This window comes from Eptatretus burgeri, chromosome 13 (assembly GCF_056783735.1).
Source record: "Eptatretus burgeri isolate ZD-2024b chromosome 13, Ebu_testis_v1, whole genome shotgun sequence".
Lineage (NCBI taxonomy): Eukaryota > Metazoa > Chordata > Myxini > Myxiniformes > Myxinidae > Eptatretus > Eptatretus burgeri.
The window spans coordinates 316211-343682 of NC_140973.1; the positions used below are offsets into that span (position 1 = coordinate 316211).

The window sequence follows — 27472 nt, forward strand, 5'->3', positions numbered from 1 at the left end:
AGGAAGGGTAGCAGTGTGGAGGTGAGATTTGGAACTTTGAATGTTCGTACGATGACTGGCAAAGGGCGAGAGTTGGCTGATATGATTGAGAGAAGAAAGGTAGACATACTGTGTGTACAAGAGACCAAGTGGATGGGGTGTAAGGCTCGGAGCATCGGTGCTGGTTTTAAACTGTTCTACCATGGTGTGGATGGCAGGAGAAATGATGTTGGGGTAATCCTGAAGGAGGATTATGTTAAGAGTGTATTGGAGGTGAGGAGAGTGTCTGACCGAGTGATGAGTGTGAAGTTGGAAATTGAAGGGGTGATGATGAATGAAATCAATGCATATGCCCCGCAAGTGGGGTGTGAGATGGAGGAGAAAGAAGACGTCTGGAGTGAATTAGATGAAGTGGTGGAGAGTGTATCCAAGGAAGAAAGAGTGGTGATTGGAGTGGATTTCAATGGGCATGCTGGGGAAGGGAATAGAGATTATGAGGAGGTGATGGGTCGGTACGATGTCAACGAGAGGAATGTGGAAGGGCAGATAGTGGTGGATTTTGCAAAAACAATGGAAATGGTGGTGGTAAATATGTATTTTAAGAAGTAGGAGGAGCAGAGTGTGACGTACAAGAGTGGAGGAAGTTGCACACAGGTGGACTATGTCTTAAGCAGGAGATGTAACCTGAAAGATATTAGAGACTGCAAGGTGATGTCAGGGGAGAGTGTTGCGAAGTTACTTGGTGTGACATCTGGACAGAGGAAGGAAGACAAGGAGACTTGGTGGTGGAATGAGGAAGTACAGGAAAGTATAAGGAGGAAGAGATTGGCGAAAAAGAATTGGGATAGCCAGAGAGATGAAGAAAGTAGACAGGAGTATAAGGAGTGGTGGCGCAAGGTGAAGAGAGAGAGGTGGAGAAGGCAAAGGAAAAGGCATATGACGAGCTGTATGAGAAGTTGGACACAAAGGAAGGGGAAAAGGATTTATACCGATAGGCCAGACAGAGGGACCGAGCTGGGAAGGATATGCTGCAGGTCAGGGTGATAAAGGATGCAAATGGAAATGTGCTGACAAGCAAGGAGAGTGTGTTGAGAAGGTGCATGGAGTACTTTGAGGAGATGATGAATGAAGAAAGAGAAACAGAGAGAGAATGGAAATGGAAGACGTGGAGATAGTGAATCAGGAAGTGTGGTAGATTAGTAAAGATAAAGTGAGGACTGCTATGAAGAAGATGAAAAGTGGAAAGGCGGTTGGCCCAGATGATATACCAGTGGAGGCATGGAAGTGCTTTGGAGAGATGGCAGTGGGGTTTTTAACCAGATTGTTTTACAAAATCTTGGAAAGTGAGAGGATGCCGGAGGAGTGGAGATTAAGTGTACTGGTACCGATTTTTAAGAATAAGGGTGATGTGCAGAGCTATGGTAATTACAGAGGTATAAAGTTGTTCAGCCACACCATGAAGTTGTGGGAAAGAGTAGTGGAAGTTCGGTTGAGAGGAGAGGTGATGATTTATGAGCAGCAATATGGTTTTATGTCAGGAAAGAGCAAACTGATGTGATGTTTGTTTTGAGAATGTTGATGGAGAATTTTCAGGAAGGCCAGAAGTAGTTGCATTGTGTGTTTGTAGATTTAGAGGAAGCTTATGACAGGGTGCCAAGAGAGGAGTTGTGGTATTGTATGAGGAAGTTGGGAGTGGTAGAGAAGTATGTGAGGGTGGTGCAGTATATGTATGAGGACAGTGTGACAGCGGTGAGGTGTGCGGTAGGAATGATGGACCGGTTTCAGGTAGAGGTGGGATTGCATCAAGGATCGGCTTTGAGCCCTTTCCTGTTTGCAATGGTGATTGACAGGTTGACGGACGAGATCAGACAGGAGTCTGCATGGACTATGATGTTCGTGGATGACATCGTGATCTGTAGTGAGAGTAGGGAGCAGGCTGAGGCGAGCCGAGAGAGGTGGAGGTACGCACTGGAGAGAAGGGGAATGAAAGTCAGTAGGAGTAAGATGGAGTACGTGTGTGTAAATGAGAGGGAGGGTGGTGGAATGGTGCAGTTGCAAGGAGTTGAGGTGGTGAAGGTGGATGGCTTTCAATACTTGGGTTCAACTGTCCAAAGTAACAGAGAGTGTGGTGGAGAAGTGAAAAAGAGAGTGCAGGCAGGATGGAGTGGGTGGAGAAGAGTTTCAGGAGTGATTTGTGATAGAAGGGTATCTGCAAGAATAAAAGGGAAAGTATACAAGACTTGGGGTATGTGAAGGTGTATGTGAGGGTGGTGGGACATCTGGGACCAGCTATGTTGTATGTTTTGGAGGCGGAGCTGAAGGTGGCAGAGTTAAAGATGCTGCGATTCTCGTTGGGAGTGATGAGGATGAACAGGATTAGAAATGAGTATATTAGAGGGACAGCGCAGGTAGGACGGTTTTGGGACAAAGTGAGAGAGGTGAGATTGAGATGGTTTAGACATGTGCACAGGAGGGATGTGGGGTATATCGGGAGAAGGATGCTGACGATGGAGCCGCCAGGTAGGAGGAGAAGAAGAAGGCCAAAGAGGAGGTTTATGGATGCAGTGAGGGCGGACATGCGGGTGGTGGTTGGTGTGACAGTGGAAGATGTCGAGGACAGAGCGAAATGGAGACTGATGATCTGCTGTGACGAACCCTAACAGGAGCAGCCACAAGAAGAAGAAGAAGTAACATATATATTTCAAGACCAGATGTGTAAACTCTCTCCCAGCACAGAATGACGACAAAACTGAAATCCTTTGGGTACATTGATGGATCACATACAATTTATGATCCGGAAGGGGAAAAGCTCAGTCTGCTCCTTAACAAACTCAGGAATTATACATTATATGAAGCAATAACAGCTGAGTGAATACATCTGGACATTTCCTGAGACCAACATTCCAGTTGAGTTGAAAAAATATTCTCCTATCAAGCTTGCTGGTAACTTATATCTATCATTTCATAAAAATCCCTTACTAAGTAAAATATATTTAAATAATAAGCAATTCTTTTATTCTGAATTAAAGCTTATTTGAAAGGTCGGCCTGCTTATAATACCTTTACGAGACAGGTCGATCATCTTTCAATGCAGAGGAAAGATATGATTATGTAATTCAAAAGTGGATACATGTTCAAGCACATAAAATCATACCATATTTGAGTACATTTTCCATTGCAGGTTCATAACAAAACATTTTTTGTAATATCAAGTTCAACTGACATTTTATTATTGTTTTTTTTTTTATCACCCTCAAACCCATTATCTTAATTTCGGAGAAATTGCACCAACAGGACGCCTACCTTTATGTAACCGGGTCGTAAAAATGTAAATACATGTCGGTAGGTAACATGGTCCTGCGAGAGTTAGTTTTGACCACGTCCATTGGGAGCAGAAATTACGTAGGCTGTGTGGGCGTGAAGTTTGAGACTGGTGAAGACATGGGGTCTTGTTTGTGTGAGGAGCTTGTACGTGAGGCTCGTGTGGTGCCATGTTATACCATCATGCATATTATACGTTTGCTATTTGAAAATCAACAGATATTACTTGACCTTCGATGTTTAATTATCATAAAGTCAAGCTCCATTTCATTAATCTCTGATCTTTATCCTAACTTTTATAAAAAGTGAACAGATTCAGGTCAGGTCAGGTATGAGAGCATGCACCAGAGCAGCGCATCGCTGCGTCCACTTTCCGCAGCTCCAGGGGCCTCCATCTGGCCATCCCCCAGGCAGATGCCTGACGCATCCCCATCTCCTTGAGATGCCGATCAACCTGCTGCAACCATGAGGCACATGGTCGGCCCATTGACCTCCTGCACTCACGAGACTCCCTCGCTGAGAGAATCTGGTGAGCAGGATCAGCGTCAGGAAAATGAGTCGCATGTCCATACAGCCGCAGCTGACGCTCACAGACTATGCAGGTAACAAATCTCATCAGAGTCTCTCAGCAACCGCTTGTTGGACACAAAGTCTGACCAGTGAGAACCAAGGATTCTCCGAAGAGACCTAGTACCAAACGAATTAAGTCTCCATCTCAGATCCCTCGTCAGAGTCCAAGTCTCACATCCATAGAGCAAGACTGGAAGCACCAAGGACCTGAAGACTCAGACCTTCGTCCTCCCACACAGGTACCGGCAGTGCCACACCCCATGATCCATTGAATCCATGACTCCCCAGGCCCGACCCGGACGTCTGTTGACCTTTGGCTCACAGCCAGCAGAGACATGAATATCACTGCCAAGGTAAGTGAATCTCTCCACGACCTCAATATCCTCACCACAAACAGGCACAGACAGGACAGCAGCATCCAAGATGTCAATGAAAGCCTGGATCTTAGTTTTGACATAGGAAACCCGTAATCCTAGCAGCTCCGACTCCTCATTCAGCACATCGAGGGCCCCCAAAAGGATATCTAAAGTCTCCGCAAAGATGACTGCATCATCTGCGAAATCAAGGTCAGAGATCTTGACATTCTGAAATGATGCATCACAGCTTGATCTCTCTGACATCCTCCCCAGAATCCAATCCATACAAGTGCTGAAAAGTGTAGGGGCCAGTACACACCCCTGACAAACTCCAGTAACAACTGGAAATAAGTCAGAGATGGAACCACCACACTTCACAGCACTCTCAGTACCAGAGTAGAGTTCAGACATCAGATCGATCAGTTTTGGTGGCACCCACGAAGACCAAGAATCCTCCAGAGGGCATCCCGATTCACTGAATCAAACATTTTACAGAGATCAACGTAGGCTGCAAGCAGCCCCTGCCCAAACTCTCATCTGCGTTCGGTGAGGACCCGAAGAGCAAGGATGCGGCCAATCGTTGACCTCTTTGGTGTAAAGCCTGACCGCTGTGGACGCTGGTGCTCAAGCAGATGGTGGCGAACCTATCAATAATTATCCGAGCAAAGACCGTGCCCAGCACTGAGAGTAGCCTCACCCCTCAGTAGTTGTTGCAGTCTTGGCGATGACCCTTTCCTTTCCAGAACAGATTGTGAAAACAATTACTGGAAAAGTATTTAAACCCAAGTGTATCCAAAACCATTGCAAAGCTCACACTGTCGATGATATATACCTTCCTTAAACTTCTGCCATTGCTTGTTGTGAAATACTTGTTTGCTGCAAATAACTCGTCATCCCAGAAATCCCCACAGCAACTTCTTGTTTACCTTTCAGTGCTATTAATCTCTATCAATTGCTTCTACTTTTGCTCTTACTGCAGAACCGAACTCTGACCCACAACGTGACCTTGGAATATCAGTCAGTACCCCTTCAGTAAATTACTTTATTTCTAAGCTTGACTTGACCAATCTTGTCAAAGCACTTATCCATCCGACGGATTGGACATGAGTATGTTCTCGTAACTGCATTTAATCTGTTTTAAATTTGTGCAACAATGGATATTGTTATCTGGTTTCGTGCCAGCACATCGGGCGAACTCCATTCCGAAGCATAGATTTACCACCCCTAACCCCCGAGCCCCCCCCACCTCTCCCACGTTTATTATTATTTGTCTTAGCCACCGAAGGTGAAGGAGGTTATGCTTGCATCCCTTTCTGTCTGTTTGTTTATTTGTTTGTTTGTGTACAGGATATCTCAAAAAGTTATGGACGACTCCAGATGAAATTTTGTGGGCAAGTTCGGTGTGTGACAAGGACGAACTGGTTATATTTTGGTGATATGAAGATCTGGATCCGGATCCGACGACGAGAATTTTTCGAGTGATTCTTCACCATTGAGAAAAAGGGCTGTGGAAGAAATTCAGTTCTTCTCTTTCAGAGTCTGAGACCATTTATTAACAGCAAACAACATCAACAAATAACAACAAACATGCACATGGGAAAGAGGATAAACAAGACGAGCAATAACAAACACGATCCTCTTTCTGGTCAAAATGCACAAAACAATTGTCTTTATACTATCCTGGACGGCAAAAGACAAGGGAGGGCTAAACATCTGGCAGGGTAAATGGAGTGGAGGGCCGACAAGCATAAGGGAACTGCAGACATGGCCTCTTTGGGAGGGAAGAGGGATAGACACGCTCAGGTCACAATTGCATTTTGGGAATACGAGGTCAGCTGTGAGAAGGAGAGGGTGATAACAGAGTTGGACAAAACATGAAGAGGCCAGGTGGATGGAGACACAAGCCTATTACTTTGATCATACCTTCCGTTCACCATTGAGTAACCAGATTCTCAAAACACTACATTCAGTTTTTATGCTGTTCGCAAAGCCTTGGCCACCAAAAGCCAATAGTTATATAACTGTCCTTGGGCAACAAGGCATCTTTTGCAATCGCCTTCCAGGAGTTATTTAATTACCACCAGACAATAGGGTGCCTTTTCTCTGCAGCCAGCAGCAAAGCATCCTTCTCTTGAGCAGCAGAGCAGTTTCATTTAAACATTGGAAATACTAATTTGGATGTATATTTCAATGAAATAAAGCACATACGATTTAGTAAGATACCATTCTATCTTGCTTGTATATCATCTACATCACTATGGAGATCAAAAGACTGTAAAAAGAGATTTTACTGACTCAATTTGATTCCAGTAACAAAAGTAACACCTTATTTTATACTGTTAAAAACAGTAGTCGCAAAATTGAGAATACATGAATATAATTAATTTCATTTCTTCCACATCCCCCTTTTGTCCTATGACGACAAATTTACATAATTATATTACATGTGATCACCATACCTCGTTCCTAAAGGAGAAAAGATATCCCTTACACAAGTTCACCCACAATAATGGCAGCGAGCGCTCATAGGAGAAGAATGCTGGACAACGGCCATCTTGATCGCGTCCCAGACGGGTTAATGAGTGTGTTTTTGTTTGTCAGCAGCTGTCAGGAGTTGTAAGGGCATGCTACCTGAGGCCAGATGATAAGCGGTTCAGGGTGTAGATAGAGCAGCACCCAACGGGAAGCATAGTTTCAATGCTCCTTGAGCTGCAGAGAAGGTAGATCCCGGCAGGTACGATTTTGGGCCTAACATTGGGTTGCAGATGACACTGGGTTGAAGGAGGTGAAGAGGACTTGAGATGTAACTCAGAGATCCAGCCCCATCATAATTTGGGGCCTCACAGCAGCAGTTCATGCAATCGAATTTGCCAAAGTGAGCTATGCATGTTGGAGGCAGCCACGATGGCTCCACAAGCCCTCCCGCACCATTGGGCACACGTTGCAGATGACTCTCCGTATGGACCTTCAGGGCCTTTATTGTGCATTGTGCAATCATGGCAACTTCACGATATATCTGCAGAACAGCAATTTGCGAGTGTGGTCGGGGTCATTCCCCCAGGCCAGCTCAATGCACTAGAGATGTTAGGCCTTTGCCTTTTCTGGGTTTGACTTGTCCAACCTTCACTTCAGTGGGTTTTTTCTTCTTTTTTATATGCTTGTATTATCTCCTCAGGAAGGGGGTAGTGTCATGAGCACATGTTGAATGGCCAATCACCAAAATCTGGGTTCTCCCCATCGCCCAATGTTCCGGTGGAAGTTCTTCCAAAGCTTCATGAGACAAAATCGTACACTGCATCGTTCAACTACTCGCAACAGTTAAACTGCTCTCAACACTCCGAAACAAACAAAATCAAGGTTAAACTGTTTATTAGGCTACTGCAATGACCAATTTTCAGTTAGTCATTTATTTATTAAATTCTCAAAGCCAGCAAGTTGGCAATGATGCAACATTTTCATGAATTCAGCAATGATATGACATTTTACAAGGTTTTTAAAGTCAGCATTAAATCAAATCGCTAGTAAGTCCTTCGCTAGTAGTTTTTTAACATCGAAAAAAAGCATTCAACGCTCACCGAAGTAACTTGACACTTTTGTAAATTTGCGTCCAAACTTGGTGGAATGTCATCGTGTGCCAGTTCCATGATGTGCTTTATGTCCTTATTCTGCTCCAAACGCCTCTTCAAATAAGACGCTATCCCACATGGATCACTGCCGAGGCTGAGCGATTTCAGATCGTTGGAAGCATCAGAGATAGTATTGTTGCGGTATTCGCGCCCGCCGGCGTGCGAACGGCCACGTAACTCGAATCGCGGCACGTCGCCCACCGGACGGACAATCCAGTCGTGACCCTCTCGGACTAACGCCGGGAACCAGTCACGGGTGGACCTTTCGGTCTCACCGCGATCGAGCCAATCAGCCCCCGCGTGGGATAGGGTTGCTCGCCAAATTCGACCTACCTAAGTACCCACGCGGAAGGTAGACCGGGCGATCGCACCTCGCCGCAGGTCGACTTCGGACACGGGCCACTTAAGCGACCCGTTCCGTACTTATCAGAATAACCGAGCGGTGTTATCGTCGACCTCGACGGTTCGATTAATTATCGGGCGTACTCAGCCCACTACCAACCCTTTACGTGAAGCAAGATGGGGATTCAATGGAGGAAAAGACGAAGCGAAGCGGGAGAACAGTTCAACAATAAAGCACATTTATTCGCGGCACACGGGAAGCACACAAATACAATTCCACCAAATGCACACAAAAAAAAGAAAACACAATTCCATTTACACAAAAAGCAAACATAAAAGTGAAAACACAGTGCAGAGTTAATACCGACTACCGAGCACACGGCAACACTTATACAATTCTACTTCACAGACGGCGCCGACAACACATACCCAAAACCAAGGAAAAGAAATACCCTCAAGAATGAGGCAGGCCTGAGGCCGAGACCGGGTCGGGCCTACCCGTCTGGTGATGAGACGCGGAGCGGCGATGGCCCCGCAACCCGCGGGCCTCGTGGACGGTGTCTGGTAGGGGGTGGGAACGGGGCCCCCTTGGTCGCACTATCTCAGCGCGGGGGGAAACAGGAGGGGGTTGCTGATGCTCGGGGTATAGAGGATCTTTATTATCCCTGGTGTGCGTCTCCACCTCGGCCAGGTCGCGCTGCCGGCCTCCCTCGGGCGTGCAGCTCCCGGCACCGACGCGAGCACCCCCTCGTCTGCCTTCGCCGTTGCCGCCTCTCCGCCTCTGGACTTTCCACCCTGGACTCCTCTTTGGGCTCTCCTCGTTGGACTCTCCGATCGACTCTCCCCTTCGCGACTCTCTTCAGCTTCTCCAGCTACTGCAGGCTTCGGGCTCCAGACTTCCACACCCTCTGGCTCTTTCTCGTTCTACTCTCTTCTTCTCGACTCCTGACTGACGAACACCGTCCTTTTATCCCCCCGTAGCTTCGCCTTTGACCCCCTCCCTTTGACCTTTCACCTCGCTCCCCATTGGCCCGAGAAAAAGTGGGCGTGAAGGCTTTTTGATCCACAAATTTGCATATATCGATCGTTCTGGAGGCGGGGCCAAATCGCCCCTCGCTCACCGATTGGACGGCAAAAAGTGGGCGTGTGTCGTTTTTGATCCGTTTTTGAAGCACAAAATCCGTGATTTTGTACACGCTGTTCAACGTGCGCCCTGCACGAGTCCAACACCGGTACCCACAGCGGGGCAAGAACGGTGGCGATGCTACGGTTGCGAGGTGTGACGTGAAGGTCGTGGCGGTTGTGGTGAAGCGGTGTTGTGGTTGGTGGTTGATGTTGTGGTTGTGGTGGTAATCATGGCGGTTGGTCCAAAATAAAGATAGTAAAAGAAAAACGGCTATCCTGAAGAGTCGCAGCACGTATAAATGACATGTATTCCCACTAGACAACGGGTTTGGACCTAACTACACATGTACTTGCCGAGATACCTCACCTAAGGGACCTGAATGGTGGTTTGCGAATCTGGTAACCACAACACTACCCCCTTCCCTTTTTACAGACTCGTCCCGAGTCGTCAAATTTTCGTGTGCCATCATGTGTAGTTTTCCCCTAGTACATTTTACCTACGGATCCCTGAGTGCGACATTCATGGTATTCGTGTCCCCAAAATAAATAACCTGAGGGCTGCGTAACTACCTAAACAAACTCACTCACACGGACGACTTAAATAAAATTGCCGGCGCTAAGACATACATGCCGGGGGCACACTCATATTTACAGTACATCTTAACCTTAACTTACAAATTTTACACTAAACCATGGCCCAGGATCAATGAACTCTGCAAAAGAAAGCAGTTAGCAGGGAGCCAGGCTGCCCACATGCAGTCTCTGGCTCAAACAATGCAGGTGACAGGGAACGTGGCTGGCTGCTCACACGCAGTCCAAGGCCTTCCCTTTCGAACTGAACGCAGTGAACCACAACGGTGCATGGGCTGCACAAACGCAGTCTCCGTGCCAGCTCAAGTGGCACACGCAATGAGCACAACGAATGGATGGATGGACACAAACACGGTGCACGGGCCGCCACTGCAGGCCCGTGTTGTAGCTGCCAACAGGGCAGTTCTTGCAGCTTGCAAACTGTTGCCTTGCGGATCCTGGCGCACATGGAAATGAACAGGGGGGGGGGGGTAAAGCAAAAATTGAACGGGGCTGGTGAACATGGGCAGTGGGCATGGCATGGCAAAGGTGAGCAGGCAAACACAGCCCGCAGAAGAAGGCCGCTGCAGGCAAACACAGCCGGCAGATGAACTGGCCGGCACAGGCCTTGAAGAAAAACAGCCAGCAGATGAACTGGCCGGCACAGGCCTTGAAGCAACACACGGCCAGCTGATGGCACAGGCCTTGCAGCAAAACAACAGCTGCCGATGAAGTTGGCCGGCCTCCGCCTTGAAGCAAAACACGGCCAGCCGATGAAGTTGGCCAGCCTTTGCCGTTCAGTGGAGGTTGGTGGAGGGAGTGCGGTGGTGCTGGCCACTTGGAAGGCGGGCTCGGACCTACCTACCTGTCTCCCTCCCAACCTATCGCCTTTGCCTGTCACTGTACATACCCACTCCCTTAATTTGTCAAACCCCAATTTAGCCCCAACTTAATTTTTTTTCTGTTGTTTTTATTTTTACTTCCCCACTATAAATCGTCCCCTAACCCCCTGTACTGTCTTTGTTCGGCTAACCTATCCTGTCACCTAGCCTACTCCCAACCCCTACGTTCCCTTCCCAGAGGGGAATAAGGGAGAGCTACGTCCTGTGTCGAGGCCCAACTCAAGCCTCAGAATGGCCTCCCCAGAGTTCGGCGATCTATAACCAAAGTGGGTCCAGCGGCCCACAACGACAGCGAGGGGATGGATGGTGCGGAGGGGTACATCTCCTAATCTACCCTAACCATTAACTGCTAAACTACCCCGGGGCTTTCAACAAGCGCCTCTCGCTTAAACTATTGGTTCTATAAACCCAGATTCCCGTCACCTGTGTTGGTGTCCTCACAATTTCGGGCCTCGCCCCCCAATTTTCTCTCCGTGCCCTCACACGGTCTCCTGGCTGGGACACGTGGCTCCCTTTGGCAGGCACGACCCTCTGCCGAATCTCCCGCTATGGCACCCCCGGGCACTACACTGCCTCCGAGCCTACCAGCTCCCTAACACCGGGGAGTGCCCCCCATGGCACCTCCCCTGAAACGCACACGTGGCAGGCCGGCCTCCCGGGCCCCTTTCCGAGGGTCACCCGTGCCCACAACACTGCCCACGCGGCTAATGGCGCCCCGGGCCCCCGCACCAAGCAGGCGCACCCGTGCCCACTACTCTATCCCGGCCCCCCATGGGCCCTTGGCCTACCGCGGCCGACTAGCCTGGTGCCCGGGGTACCCATTCAGCGATACTCACCTTTCGCAGCCACGCTCCCAAGCCCGTCAACAGGGCTCCTGCACCCCTCCAAATGGGTCTCGAGCCTACTTTCCCACCAACAGCAAAACGACCTCCATTTTTCAATTTGACTAACCCCCTAACTCACTTTATACTGACCCCGGGGTCCCTTGGGCGGGAGTCACTCCTCCCCCCAATCACTCATCGCACCATGCATTCCCCATTCGCTCCATACACACAGACCCGCTGGCCTCACTCACTCAACAAGTGCTCACCTCACAACTCACCAACTCTTCAACACACACACCGCTGAACTCTGCCATCCTTCCAACTACCTCCCCTAACTAACTCGTGCTCCCACGTCGTCCCTTAAACTACAGCACGTTCCTTTTAACACTACGTAGCTAAGCTACGTCCCCTCTACACATCCAAAAGTCTGTCACTGTCTCCTAACTCAAAAATTCATTTTATTTCCCAACCTAAATCTGGCTACAATCCCTCTAACTAATCCATTCCACGGACTCCATGAGGACTTACCCCTGCCCCATGAAGTCGGTCTAACTAAGCTAACCCTTCCCCCTAACTAGTTTCCATCCTGTGCCCAGGTAAGGGGGTCTTCCACCCCTTGCCCAGGAATCCTGTGTACCCGAAAGTGAGGCTTGTTCTTTTTTTTTTTTTTTTTCTTTACATGCGCAGCGCCAGCGCGGCAACTCAGAGCTCGCGCACTTTGCACCTGCCCGTGACGTCATGCAGCTGCACGTGTACCTCGTCCCTCCTTGGACGGCACCATCCGGCAGAGATACCCCTCCTGCCGGATTCCAACCACACGTGCAGCCATGACGTCACCGTGCGCAAAAAAAAAAACACAAGCCCCACGTCTCGAGGGGTTTCCCACGCGAACACATGTGCTTTGCCCGTTGGAGCCGAACACACACGATCGCGTGGAGAACCCGTCCGGTCCAAATCCGTTTACCTGCCTAAACTTTGTCCGTCCGCGGGATCGGCAAATCCACCGCGTGCGTTTCCGGACCGGGACTTCACTCTCGCAAGCGAGCACGTGGCGGTCTCGTGCGTTGCACAGCACGAACCGCGTGCTCACTGCTGGGTGAACCCGGCACGGTCCCCGAAACAGCTACAGCCGCTACACGGCTTTCTCTCCTCTGTCGCCGTCTCCGTCTCCATTCCAAACACGCATACCTGCGTGTTACGACGCACACAGTCCACTCCATCACATTCACACCGGGAGACGCGGCTGCGTGCTCCCGCATGCCAACCGACATCTCCCTCTCATACCGCTCTCTCACACACACGGTCTCCCTTGCACACAGCGACCTTGCACACGGCCGTTCACTCACGCGTGCGGGGGCACTCACCCGCGGTGCCTCACTCGCACTCCGTCCCTCATCCACACACGCGAGGGCACTCACCCGCGGTGCCTCATTCACACACATGGCGACACTCACACACGGTGCCTCATCCACACACGCGGGGGCACTAACCCGCGGTGCCTCATCCACACACGGCGTGCTGGGAAGCACGCACTCCGGCACCATCGCCACCACACCACTCACACACGGGGTCGCTTCCACACACGGTGCCGCACTAACACCTTGCACCACACACACAGGGACAACCACACTGGGGATTCGTGTCCCCACAAGGGTCTCCTGGGCCTCTATACCCCCCAAGCTCTCAGTGCACCTGTCCACAGCACTCCTCCCCTCGACCTCGCAAAGCACGACCGAACTCACCTGGTCGTGACTCGCCTCAAGGGGGCATACTCCCTCCCCTCGTTCCTGGAGGAGGCCATCCAGGTGCTCGCACTGGGTCTCTACACGCTCCGCGAGCTCAACCCCATTGTCCTCCACTACCTCCGTGTGTGTGTGCGCGTCACTTACCCCGTCCTCACCGTGCAGTCTCTCCTCTATCGTTCCCTTCCCGGCTACCGTCACTGCCAACTCTTCACCCTTTACCTCCCTTGTCTCAACTATTATTATTTCCGTTGTCACGGCCTTCATGCCCGCCTGCAGGCATCGGCCCATGTTCTGCGTCTCACCCCGCAGCTTTTTCGTTTCCTCCTTCATGTTTGTTTCCATTCCGTTTATTTGCTTGTTCATTTCGTTTTTCATTTCATTTGTATTTGTATCCATCTTTTCGTTCATGCCTTTCATTTCGTTTGTATTTGTATCCATCGTCGTTTTCACTTCATTCATTTGCTTGTTCATGTCTTTCATTTCGTTTTTATTTGTATCCATCTTTTCGTTCATGCTTTTTATTCCGTTTATTATTACCGCTTTCATTTGTGCCAGCATGGTGAATAGCTGGGCCATGTCGGATGCACTCAAGTGAGCCGTTTCGGCAGGGGTTGGGGAAGGGTCTTGGTGGAGAGGGGGGGGGGAGGTGTCATACACCGCGGCCGCTGCCGCACCCACCTCGGGCCCTGGGTTCAGTTGGGCGAGTCCGTGCTCCTGCACAATCAACATTTCCTGCTCGGGGATTCCATCCTGGACCATGGATCCTACACATTCTACATCCATTTCTAATACCCCCGGCCTCCGCTCGCCTTGAGACGCCATCTTGCTTCTCGTGAAGGGTTAATTTGCTCGCTCGTAATTTGGAGGGAATCGGGGGTCGCTTCTCTCACCCCTGGACCGATTCCCGCGAATTTAGCCGGAGACAGGAGAGCCCGTTTTCCTGTTCTCCGATACCAGTGCCGCGAGGAGGGCGATGAGTTTATATCGCACGACCTGACACCAGTGTTGCGGTATTCGCGCCCGCCGGCGTGCGAACGGCCACGTAACTCGAATCGCGGCACGTCGCCCACCGGACGGACAATCCAGTCGTGACCCTCTCGGACTAACGCCGGGAACCAGTCACGGGTGGACCTTTCGGTCTCACCGCGATCGAGCCAATCAGCCCCCGCGTGGGATAGGGTTGCTCGCCAAATTCGACCTACCTAAGTACCCACGCGGAAGGTAGACCGGGCGATCGCACCTCGCCGCAGGTCGACTTCGGACACGGGCCACTTAAGCGACCCGTTCCGTACTTATCAGAATAACCGAGCGGTGTTATCGTCGACCTCGACGGTTCGATTAATTATCGGGCGTACTCAGCCCACTACCAACCCTTTACGTGAAGCAAGATGGGGATTCAATGGAGGAAAAGACGAAGCGAAGCGGGAGAACAGTTCAACAATAAAGCACATTTATTCGCGGCACACGGGAAGCACACAAATACAATTCCACCAAATGCACACAAAAAAAAGAAAACACAATTCCATTTACACAAAAAGCAAACATAAAAGTGAAAACACAGTGCAGAGTTAATACCGACTACCGAGCACACGGCAACACTTATACAATTCTACTTCACAGACGGCGCCGACAACACATACCCAAAACCAAGGAAAAGAAATACCCTCAAGAATGAGGCAGGCCTGAGGCCGAGACCGGGTCGGGCCTACCCGTCTGGTGATGAGACGCGGAGCGGCGATGGCCCCGCAACCCGCGGGCCTCGTGGACGGTGTCTGGTAGGGGGTGGGAACGGGGCCCCCTTGGTCGCACTATCTCAGCGCGGGGGGAAACAGGAGGGGGTTGCTGATGCTCGGGGTATAGAGGATCTTTATTATCCCTGGTGTGCGTCTCCACCTCGGCCAGGTCGCGCTGCCGGCCTCCCTCGGGCGTGCAGCTCCCGGCACCGACGCGAGCACCCCCTCGTCTGCCTTCGCCGTTGCCGCCTCTCCGCCTCTGGACTTTCCACCCTGGACTCCTCTTTGGGCTCTCCTCGTTGGACTCTCCGATCGACTCTCCCCTTCGCGACTCTCTTCAGCTTCTCCAGCTACTGCAGGCTTCGGGCTCCAGACTTCCACACCCTCTGGCTCTTTCTCGTTCTACTCTCTTCTTCTCGACTCCTGACTGACGAACACCGTCCTTTTATCCCCCCGTAGCTTCGCCTTTGACCCCCTCCCTTTGACCTTTCACCTCGCTCCCCATTGGCCCGAGAAAAAGTGGGCGTGAAGGCTTTTTGATCCACAAATTTGCATATATCGATCGTTCTGGAGGCGGGGCCAAATCGCCCCTCGCTCACCGATTGGACGGCAAAAAGTGGGCGTGTGTCGTTTTTGATCCGTTTTTGAAGCACAAAATCCGTGATTTTGTACACGCTGTTCAACGTGCGCCCTGCACGAGTCCAACACCGGTACCCACAGCGGGGCAAGAACGGTGGCGATGCTACGGTTGCGAGGTGTGACGTGAAGGTCGTGGCGGTTGTGGTGAAGCGGTGTTGTGGTTGGTGGTTGATGTTGTGGTTGTGGTGGTAATCATGGCGGTTGGTCCAAAATAAAGATAGTAAAAGAAAAACGGCTATCCTGAAGAGTCGCAGCACGTATAAATGACATGTATTCCCACTAGACAACGGGTTTGGACCTAACTACACATGTACTTGCCGAGATACCTCACCTAAGGGACCTGAATGGTGGTTTGCGAATCTGGTAACCACAACAGTATACATATAGCTTTCGCATGAAGTAACCAGCTCAATCAGGCACTTGTATTCACGATCGATAATACATACTTTTTCCATAAGAAACAAAAGGTTCACACATATGACATCATAGGTCACATGGTTTGGCAGCCATATTTAATTTACCCAAAAACCTATAAAAATCTTCTCCAGAACAGGTGGACAGATCGAGGGGAACCATCACACAAATGTTCCCCAAGCCTTGGTGATACCAGTGTATTCACAAATAATTGATATCACATGGTCTAGCAGCCATATTGGATTGAGCAAAAATCTTAAAAAATACATTTCTCTTGAACCAATTAATCAATCAATGTGAAATTTCACAATTATGATCTCCTGGTGATGAGGAACATATTGGTGCGAATCTGGAAACCATTATCGCACTCATCATTCAGGTCCTTTTGCTCAGTTATCTTGGTAAATACATGTTCTATAGATAGTTCGCCTTCCATTGTTTAATGGGTAAATTTATGTAAATGCGCTGCGATTCATTTTAATAGTTAGGGTTCAATCAGAACGACCCTCCTCTACAACTAAGAAGAAGAAAAGCCCTCCTGTCCCGTGATTCAACAGCATAAACAGGAAGACGGTTGGGGTGGGTCCGGCAGAAAACGAGGTAAACAGCCCCCACCTGTGGTTGCGGGGGGGTGGCGCACGAGGCCGAACGAGTCACGCCGATAGCGAGGCGGGGCTGAGAGGGATAAGAAGGGGACCCTCTGCTCGGCTCGAGAGATTCCAATGGTTGTTGTTCTGGTGCTGGTTCAGCTCGGCTGGAGTAGTTGGTTCTTCTGGTGGCTGTTGTTCTGCTCCCTTGCCTCATCTTGGCTTGGCTGGCTCTTCTTTGTGCGTGGAGCTCTCCACGGTCTCTGCTTGGTTCCCTGTTTGGTGCGACTTATTGGCCTCATCTTGGTCGGTGGTTCTCCGGGGAAGCAACGCATCCGGTCGGGAAGGTTCGGCGCCTCGTCTCACCAGCATGTGGTCCGGAGCGCGAGGGGATCCGCCGGAGCTCGGAAAGGATCGCGGCTCGCGGTGATTGGATCCAGCTGGCCCCCGCTGGTGCCCGGTCCAAACAGCTTGAAGACCACACGAGGTGGAAAGGTCCGAGGCAGACCCTGGGCTTCAGCTCATCTGTCCCTCCGAACTGAAGTCCGCATTAAAGGCATCAGCCACCATTTCTGGGGTGTGTGTGTGTGTGCGTAAGTGTGTCCGTGGGCCCGTCTAACAAGTAGAAACCATTAAGTGCTTTGTGTGCTGTACATATTCCATTCCATTTATTGTATTCAGTATAGTTCTGCTCTTTTGTGTTCCCTAGCTCCCCATTATTACTGTATAAATAAACCCCAATTGCTAAATGTATCAGCTCGTTTTGTGTTTCTTTCATTGGCTCGACATGACACGTGTTTGAGGATTAGTGTTGGTAACTTGTTCCTTTGGTCCGGCCCGACTTTGGTAATTCCGCTCGTTTACGCCGGATCCGAGTCGGCGATAGCGACTCGATTCGGAAAAGTCGGCCGAGGGTGAACTTCCCCAGTAGTCGGACCACGTGGGTACTTAGGTAAATTGAAAAGTTGGCAATCGACCCTACCCCACGTGGTCTATCCATTGGCGAACTTCGGTGCAGTCAGGACCCGTCCGCTCCGGACTTATCTGGGGCGACAACCTTTACATTCCGGGCGATCGGTCGAGCCGGCTCGTGGCTCCATCTAGCGGTCATGCTCCTGGTCGTCGTCCCGGCCCTGTAACAATATATTTTAAATTTCAACCTAATCGGATGCACAGTCTGGCAGCCAGAAATATATGTATATGGGTTATTTTTGCTTTTTTAAAATTATTATTATTTTTGAATAAGGTTCACTTGGCTGTGCCTGGATGGGTTTGAGGGTGGAGGAGTCGTTAGCTGAATTGTGAATTCTATCCAGATTCCTCCTGACGACTTCATCTTTGCTTTATTCTTGTTCGGGTTCCTTCTGATTACTCCAGTGCAGGACTGTACCTCTTTTATTTGGTCTTGCATTTTATTTGAATTTAATATATTTCAATCCTATTCTAAACTCAATCAAATAATAATAAACGTCATGGGTCAGGGTCAAGTGTCTGATCAAAGAGGGACGTCTTGGTACCTGGTCATCACTGCCAGCAGTTATAAAGTGGTAGTTCTAATTATCTCATTTATTACATAACACATCAGTACACAAACGCCACACAAAGTACACCACACAAAACAAGTCGGGGCAAGAATATGCAATCTTCGATTGCTCTTTTTCATCTTAATTGTGCTCAAATTCATTAATTTTGATCGTTGAGCAACATACGACCACTTTCTGAACTCAGTGCATCCACCTGTACACTGTGATCTCATTAAAAAAAGTCACCTAAATGGCAAAGCCCTTACCCTAGCCCTAGCCATAACCCTCATCTGAATTTGACGTGTGCACGTCCATGGTCCACGTGCTCCGAAGTCAGAACTCAGAAGTAACGACGTGTGCATTTCTTTGCTCAGTTCCTCTCTGTGCACGTGCTTATGTGATGTTACGTCTGCGTGAAAAATGCTGCATGAGGACTGACATAGAAGGTCATAATCTGCCCAGCAGACTGAGAAAAATGTCATGAAATTTCGACTAAAATTGCAGGTCGAGTAATTACAGCGCGTGTGCTGTATACAATTGCACTGAGTTTGAAATGTCCCCGGCGTCGTCTACCACGTCTCCGGTGGGTCCGGTGTCCCCCCGTCCCCCCGTCCCCCCCCCCACGTGCCTCAAAACAGCCAATGACGGCCGTCCGGTAGATGCAGTGCGTAACCTCGACGGAAATGGCGACAGTTGACGGAAATACCCGAGTATTTCAATGGAAATTTTTGAAACTAATGTGTTATATATGTGAAAACCATTTAATTTATTGTTTGACGGAACAAAAACGAAGAAATGCTCCCCTCATGTACGAATGAAAGACGTCATTTCCGTCCACCATGGCATTTCACGCTGAACGCAGAAAGCTAAGTTCTTCTTATGCCATCGTTCTCTTTAATATTAGCCATAAACAAGTGTTTCGTCATGCATTAGTCGTTGAAATTTACTTACAATCATTCTTTTGCGGCCTCCTGCCACGCTGTATCGAATGATTTCATTCCTTCTGTTATATATAAAGGTGCTTATCATGATAATAACAAGATTTTTACATTTCAAATATTAAGTATGCTTTTTAATTGTTTTTCAACTGAAAAAGCATAAATTGCATATTTTAACATTAGTGTACTCATTTGATTCACCACACGCGCTGTATTGAAGGATTTCACTTGTTTATTTTTTGGAATTGTCAGAATTATAGGACATTTGCAATTATCGATCATACATCGTACAAGAGGTTGAATTATCGAACAGATCCGATACCCATCAGACATCTGGCAACCCTGACCCAAAGAGGGATCTTAAACAGTCATGAGGAGGTCATTTGGCCCGTTATCACTCCTTTAGACTGTGAAGACCCCTTAGACCTTTACACCCTTTAGACCCCTTCACATCAACTTAGATCCTTTTAATACATATAAACCTTCTTTGACCCTTTCCATACTTCTGAGACCTATAAACCTTTTAAGACCCATTGGACAATTTAAGATCATTTGGACACATGGTGCTGGACACTATCAGCACTTCATTTAAGGTGAATATTCTGGACACTTTAGATCCCTTTTTCTCTTTCGCCCACCGATCCCTTTGACCCAGCAGACTTCAGACCGTTTTTGAACTTTTAAGACCCTTAAGGCCTTAGTTATTTTAAAACTTGGTTTACACAGTTATTCAGCTAAAATGTAGGGTCGGTAGGTCAAAATATAAATATAAATATAATTTCAATTTTTAGAAATCATACATTTTTTATGATTTTTTTTTTTCAGATGTTCCATGGAAAAGGGAAGGGTAGGTGGGGGGAAATAAATATAAATCTCGGACCAGGAGGATCTAAGAAAACATTGAAGATGGAAGACCATTCAAATGCAGGATGCCCATGCTCACTGTATCATCTGATGTGAAAAAAAATAAAGGATTAAAATTGTTTTTACAATATAGTCTGGCATGCTTTTCTAATAGAAACCTGTTGGATCATCAAACAAATGGAAACAATGCTGAGAAAATTACTGTCCAAGTCGTAGATGTGTGTGTGCACACCAGTGCATAGTGCTGGATATGATAAAAAAAAAGGTGTCTACTCGGAGTCAACACGCTCAAAACGGTCAATCAGAGCCATAACCAGCGTAGTTTTCAGTGGGCATCCGATCGTACCGTCTCCCCATCCCCATGAGCACATCAAAGGCTGATTTCTGGTCCGTTGAAGGCGGAATATCAGCATCTCGCAGGGCAACTTTGATGTACTTGGCACCAAAATCTTTCAATACGAACAGCGGTGTACAACTTTTGATGGAAACAAAATCAGCATGATCGAGAGTAGCCTGCGAATCATCCCTGCTGCTGCACTGAATTGATGCAATCGTTCAGCCAGAATATTCATCGTCAAGATGTTGCGTGAATAAATCACCAATACAGTCACTCGAATTTATACTTCTGACGTACTTCTTAACAATCACTTTCACCCCAGAAACCACAGTCAATCTGAACCACGCTGGCCACTGCTCAGACGACTTGACCGAAGACGACTGCGCAGTTTGGTTAAAGGGGACTCGGCATTTTGGTGTGCGCGCACAAAATTATATTTTGAAAATAAATGCCGACGTTTACATTTCGGGTTTTGAAACTTTTGCACCTTCGGCGGAAAATGTATAAATATAAAAGGCTAAAAATGTGTTTTATATTTATATTTCATTTTGGCAAATATACCGTCGGCGGATCTGTAAACCAAGTTATAAAATAACTAAGGCTTAAGCCACTTTAGAACTCTTACAGAATTGAAAAGAAATTCCCCCAAAAATCGTTTTTGACAACTTTTCTCGTGCATCATTATTGTGGCATCAAAAGTTGCAATGATGAATCGAAACTGATATCCCAAAGCGAAACTGATACTACTGATCTATGGATCATCGAATGGGAAACCAGAATGAAATTCTGGGAAGAATATTGAATGGAAATCGCCAAAAGCAAAGCTTTGGGAAGTTTTGAGAGAGGGGGCAGGTTGGGGACTGCAGAAGTGATGTGGAGAGGGATCGGTGCCTATAGGTGGTCAGTTGGCATGGAAAGAACTTTGGTGATCTTCCGTCAGGGGGTAGGCGCAAAATGTGCCTAAATTAGTTTCTCAGCCGAGTTTTCGTATTATCACGCTCAATCTCAAGCAGTACATCGGAGCGACAACAAGCATGGATTGGAAATCTTCGCTGGTGGAATGGAACGAGGTTGCCAATGTCACCAGCAACACCTACAACGATATCAGCACACTGAATATTTAAACTGAATTCCTATTTTTCCAATACACACTCATTTGAGGTGAAACGTCTACGAACGGGTACCTTGACAATCAATGAAAAAAAAGTCATTCAATGAAGGATTAAGGTGGGAGGGAGGGTGGCGGGGTGAGAACGACTCGAAAGTGATTCGGGTAACTTTTTATCAATCCTGCAGGAGTGCAGGGACGCAATGTACAGGGTGATTATTTTCATTTACGAACCCTAAATAATTCCCATACACTAAAAATTATATTTGTTCGGAACTTAATATTTTGCGAAAATGTAGCCTTATGTTACAGAAAGATGTGACATGATCCTGAGAGGTTTGTTATTTTGTATACAATGTCGAGGCTCGTATGAGAGCAAACACACAAAACAAATAACAAGGGGAGCAGGAGACAAGAGGGATGGGAGAGGGAAGAACACACAGTGGGGAACAGAGACAATAGGAGAACTGTGGAAGGGAGAGTGATGGGGTGGGTTACACAGGGTAAACAAGATGGACACCCCAGGGACTTTCAGGAAGGAAAGCAGGGAATTTGAAGGAGGTGGGTTTGGAGTGGATTAACGGGGGTAGAAAAGATTAAGGTATCGGAGGGGGGAAGATATGAGATGGTGGTGAACAGCTGTCTTGAAGACCTGAAGGGAAGAGTGTGATCGAAGAGAGTGTAGGAGTTTGTTCCAGAGGTGGGAAAAAAAGAGGAATGAAAGAGTGAAGGTGAGCAGTAATACTTGATTTTGGCAGTTTCACCAGAAGGGGTTTTTGCCAGAACTTGAACGCCCTGTAGAAATAAAGGGGGGACATAGCACAGACAAAGCAGGGTGTGGAGGGGAGGGGAGGGGGGCAAAGCCAGAGAGGAGATGGTAGAAGACAGAAAGACCACCAACTGGCCTCCGGTGCTTCATCGTGGGAGATACCAATGATCCTAAAAGCCTTGGTTTCCACAGCATGAAATTGAGCTAGGTGTGAGGCAGGAGCACCAGCCGTAGGGGAGGGCAATACTCCATCAGGCTGCAGATGAAAGCTTTGTTTGTGGTTCGATGCTCAGGTGTGAAAAGGAAGGAATTTGCACGATGTAGGATGTCCAGTTGGCGACTGGCTTTGAAGGCCAGCTTTAAAATGTGGCTTTCCCAGGAAAGATAATGGTGGATAATGAGGCCCAAAAGCTTGAATGAAAGGACATCTTCAAGGGGTTTCTTGAGAAAGTAGATGAGGGGTTTCAGACAGTCCTTTTAGAGAGACAGTGACAATGTGAGATTTGTCAGGATTGAAAGACATGTTCCAAGGGGTTCACGAGCTTGTGATTTTATTCAGTTCTGCAGAGAGTGAAGAGGCTGCTGCCTGCTTATCTGAGGGACGAGAGATGGTACAGCAGAAGGTAGAGTCCTCAGCAAAGAGATAAAGAGGATTTTCCAGAGTCGGGGAGATCATTGATGAAAACCAGAAAAAGCACAGGGCCCAGAACACTGCCTTGAGTAACGCCAGCCTGGATGGGAAGAGGAGATGAGAGTGAGCCATTAAATGCCATGCGTTGACTGCTGCAGGAGAAGAAGTCTGCGAACCATGAGTGGAGATTGCATTGGATACCATAAGAGGAGAGTGTGTGAACAGTTTGCAATGCCAGACTGTAAAGAAAGCTCGTGATGTGTCTCGGGAGATGGCTCTGATCTCATGTCCGACATTTAGGACCTCTTTCTACTGTTGGGAAAGCAAAAGCAGCATGTCCAGTGGAGAGTGACCTGGTTTGAATCCAAATTGATTGTCAGAAATCAAGCCACTGGAGAAGAGGAAGGATTTGATGTCGGAAGTGATGATGGATTCCATAACCTTGCTGATGATTGGAAGCAGGCTGATTGGTCTGTCGTTACAAAGATCAGTTTTTGCACCTTCTTTATGCAGCGCGGTAATGTTTGCTGATTTCCTTGCAGATGGCACATAACCTTGAGCAAATGAGAGGGTGAATATAACAGGGAGAGCATAAGCAAGAGCAGCAGAGCAGGTTTTTTAGGACAAGTGGGCTGATGCCGTCTGGAACGGTTGCAGAATCTGAGTAGAGGTCTGACAGCAAGCTCTCCACCTTGTCAGGAGAACAGGACACAGAGTCTAGGAACAGCTGGGTGTGACTGGGTAAAGTGGGTACAGAAAGTGATGGGTTTGAGACACAATATTTAGACGCAAACACAAAATTTACGCATTCAGCCTTTTTGCGTGCAGTGTCAGCTGTGTGGGAAGCCAGGGCCTTCACTCAAAAAGATTGTGGGAGGGGGGGGGGAGGTTGCCACCCAAAATAGATATTTGCTTTCTTCTCAGAAACTACACACACAATTTCGATGAAATTCAAATACAGGCATCATCACCCAAGATGTACCAAAGTTTGTTCATGGCATTAAAAAATATCAGGGTCTAAGGGGACATGCAGGGGGTTTGAGTGACTGTTACTCCTGATCCAGGTGAGCTTCAGGACATGCGGTCATATTTTTAGCTCACCTGGAGCACAGTCCGGTGAGCTTATGGGATGGCGCTTCATCCGTCCATCTGTTTGTCCACAAACACTTGCAACTTCTTCTCTGAAAAAACACATACGTTTTTGATGAAACTTTACCATAACCTTCATCATGTTGTATGTACCAAAGTTTGTTCATGGCATTAAAAAAGAATCGGGCCCAAAGGGTGCCTACGTGGGTTGCCCCGAAAATAGGTATTTACTCTCTTCCCAGAAACTACGCACACAATTCCGATGAAACTTGACCACCACCTTCATCACCTGTGATGAACATAAGATTGTTCATGACATTTTTTAAAAAGTGGGTGTAAATTTACCCCCGCAAATTATAGGGTTTTTTTGTATACACTGTTGAGGCGCGTATAAGAGCTAACACACAGAAACACACAACAAGGGGAGCAGAAGACAAGAGCGGAGGGGAGAGGGAAGGACAAACAGTGTGGAACAGAGACAAGAGGAGATCTGTGGAAGGGAGAGGGATGGGGCGGGGTACACAGGGTAAACAAGATGGACACCACGAGGACTTTGAGGTCCTTACACGACAAGGACTTTCAGGAAGGAAAGCGGGAAATTTGAAAGAGGTTGGTTTGGGGTGGATTAACGGGGGTAGAAAAGATCGTGGTTTTGGATGAGGGAAGATAAGAGATGGTGGTGAACAGCTCTTTGAAGATCTGGCGGAAAGAGTGGGATTGAACAGAGTGTGGGAGTTTGTTCCAAAGGCGGGAAAAAAAGAGGAATGAAAGAATGAAGTAGTGAAGACAAATTTGCTTTCTTCTCTGAAACTACACACACAATTTTAATGAAACTGGAGCACAACCTTCACACCTGTGATGGATCAAAGTTTGTTCACACCATTTAAAAAATCTGGGTGTAAGGGGGTCTGGGGGGGGGGGCTCGCCAAACAAATGAGGTATTTGCTCTCTTCTCAGAGACGACACACACAATTCCGATGAAACTTGACCACCACCTTCATCACCTGTGATGTGCATAAGATTGTTCACGACATGAAAGAAAGCGTGGTATAAGGGAATTTATGGGGGTGGGAGGGGTTACCTCTCAAAATAGGTATTTGCTCTCACATTGGTTCATTGGTGTGATTTGCTGATTCCGTCGCACGTTGACTTCCTCCTCAATGTCATTATTCTACCAGGTGAGCACCCAGGGGTATTGCCCCTATTTTTGTACACTGCTCCTTCCCAATTACATATCCAGGTGATGCATGACGTTGTTGCTGGGCACCGAAGGAAGGGAGTACCCAGTTTTCACTCCGTTTTCTTGTTTGTTTGTTTCTCCGGGCGATATCTTAGTCATCATTTGAGCTCGAAAGCTGAAATTTGGAGACAAAAGTGAAGATGTGCTTTGGTGAAAATAGTATTTCTTATTTTTTGATTACTCAAAATGATTAATGACGTAGTTGTTATTGATTTATTTATTACTTATTTATTTTCTTTCTCATCTGGGTAATATCTCAGGCACCTTTTGAGTTAGGAAGCTGATATTTGGACATGACAGTGAACAATGATTTGGTTATGAAGGGTATTTTGATTGATTGATTAATCAATTAATTACTCATTTTGAGATTAATTATCTAGTTTTCAAAAAGTTACAGATTCGGTTGAAACTGTGGTGGTTTAGGTATGCTATTCGGCAATTGATTGAGAAATTATTTTACAATGATTATTTATTTATTTTAATTTTGCAATTAATCAATCAATTATTGTACACCACTCCCTCCCGATTCCTATTGCATGTGCTGCAAGGCGGCATCGCCGCCCCTGCGATGTCGTGCGCTGGAGGATTTGTCATTTATTTATTGGCCATAGGGGCGGTGTACTTTGAATGTACCGCTCGCTACTTGTTTGTCTTTTTAAATAAGGCTCACTTGACTGCGCCTGGATGGATTTGAGGGTAGAAAAGTAGCAGCTGAAACCCAAATCCTATCCAGGCTACAGATACCTATCCTGATGACTTCATCTTTGCTTCTTGCTTGTTCAGGTTGCTTCTGATAACCCCAATGCAGGACTGTACCTTTTTTATTTGGTCTTACATTTGATTTGAATTTTTAAAATCCCATTCTGATTTCAAAATGCCTGGTGTTGGCTTAATGGTTAGGGTGGTGGGCTTTGGATCCAACGGTCCTTAGTTCAAATCCTGCTCAGCTGTTGAATTAATACCAAGTGGGGTTAACTCGACCTGTCATCCTTCCGAGGTCGGCAAAATGAGTGCCAGCATGCTGGTATACTATATCAGAGTAGCGACCCGTCCAGTATTGTGCCCAATAGCCAAGGAGACTGCATAGGCAGCACCAACGCTCTGCACAGAGTATAGTCCCAATAAACTCCTGGTTTCAATTGAATAAAGAGGACGTAATGGGTCAGGTGTCTGATCAAAGCGGGACGTCTTGCTACCCGGCCATCACTGCCAGCAGCTATAAAGTGGCAGTTCGAGTGTTCAGAGCATACATCGAAAACCTTTCAACGGAGGAAATTGAAAATTTACCACACGTTACATGACCATTTGAGATAGTGCATATTGCTTGGATGACGCACACTCCCTCAGAACTTGCATGGTAATTAAATAAAGCCAGATGCCCAGAGACAATGTCGCTTCCTCCCGCTAGAAATTAGAATCGTTGTAATCGCTTCAGCCTTTGTTGTGCTCAGCTGGTGAAAAATGGCAAAGAAGAATAACAAGGAGTAAAAAGGAAATCCAACACAGGTGGAGGCCAATCAGCCCATCATACCTGTGCGAACACCACACCAAACCATCTACACAAGATCCAAGGAAGAAAATGAAAAAAAAGTTTTTATTTAATGAAATAAAGAAATTAATTGTTGTTATTTTTTTGTTGTTGCGGGGGTTTTTGGTAGTTTTTTTGGAATTTTTTTTCATTTTCTTCCCCTCAGGGGAGGGGCATGGGCTTGGTTTAAAACACACATCAACCACACAACCCCCCTTGATGAGACCCCCACCAACAACACTCCGTACACACGCACACAATCACCCATCAATACTCAAACTACCAAAAATCTTATCAACATCCCCATAACCCTCTATCTCCATAACTTCCAGATACCTATCTAATTCTAATTTAAACTTAGACTGTTTCTGCTGCCACAACCTTTCCAGGGAGACCATTCCATGCATTATCTACTCTCTGAGTGAAAGTCCCTTCCCTGACAACCATCTTCATTCTCCTCTTCTTTACTCTCAGGTTATGGCCCCTGGTTCTATCACTGTTTACTGAATAATTCATCTGCACTTATTTTATCTCTACCTTTCATTGGCTTAAACATCTCTATCATATCTCCTCGTAACCACCTTATTTCTGGTGTATAAAGCCCTGTCTCCTTCAGCCGCTCCTCATAGTTGAGCTCGGCTCGGAATCAATCTAGGAGCCCGGCGCTGAACCCTCTCTGTGGCATCTATGTCCTTCCTGAGTTGTGGTGACC

The 27472-nt window shown here is 47.5% G+C and overlaps 1 protein-coding gene across 5 annotated transcripts in view; it reads right to left on the bottom strand.

The window, feature by feature from the left end:
• BRCA2 (BRCA2 DNA repair associated) overlaps nucleotides 1-27472 on the bottom strand; it is a 265664-nt gene that overhangs the window by 230850 nt on the left and 7342 nt on the right. For all 5 annotated transcript variants that reach the window (XM_085850729.1, XM_085850730.1, XM_085850728.1 and 2 more), the window contains exon 2: nucleotides 24005-24084. In XM_085850729.1, the coding sequence (XP_085706855.1) occupies nucleotides 24005-24084 (80 nt within the window). The remainder of the gene's footprint in view (nucleotides 1-24004; nucleotides 24085-27472) is intronic.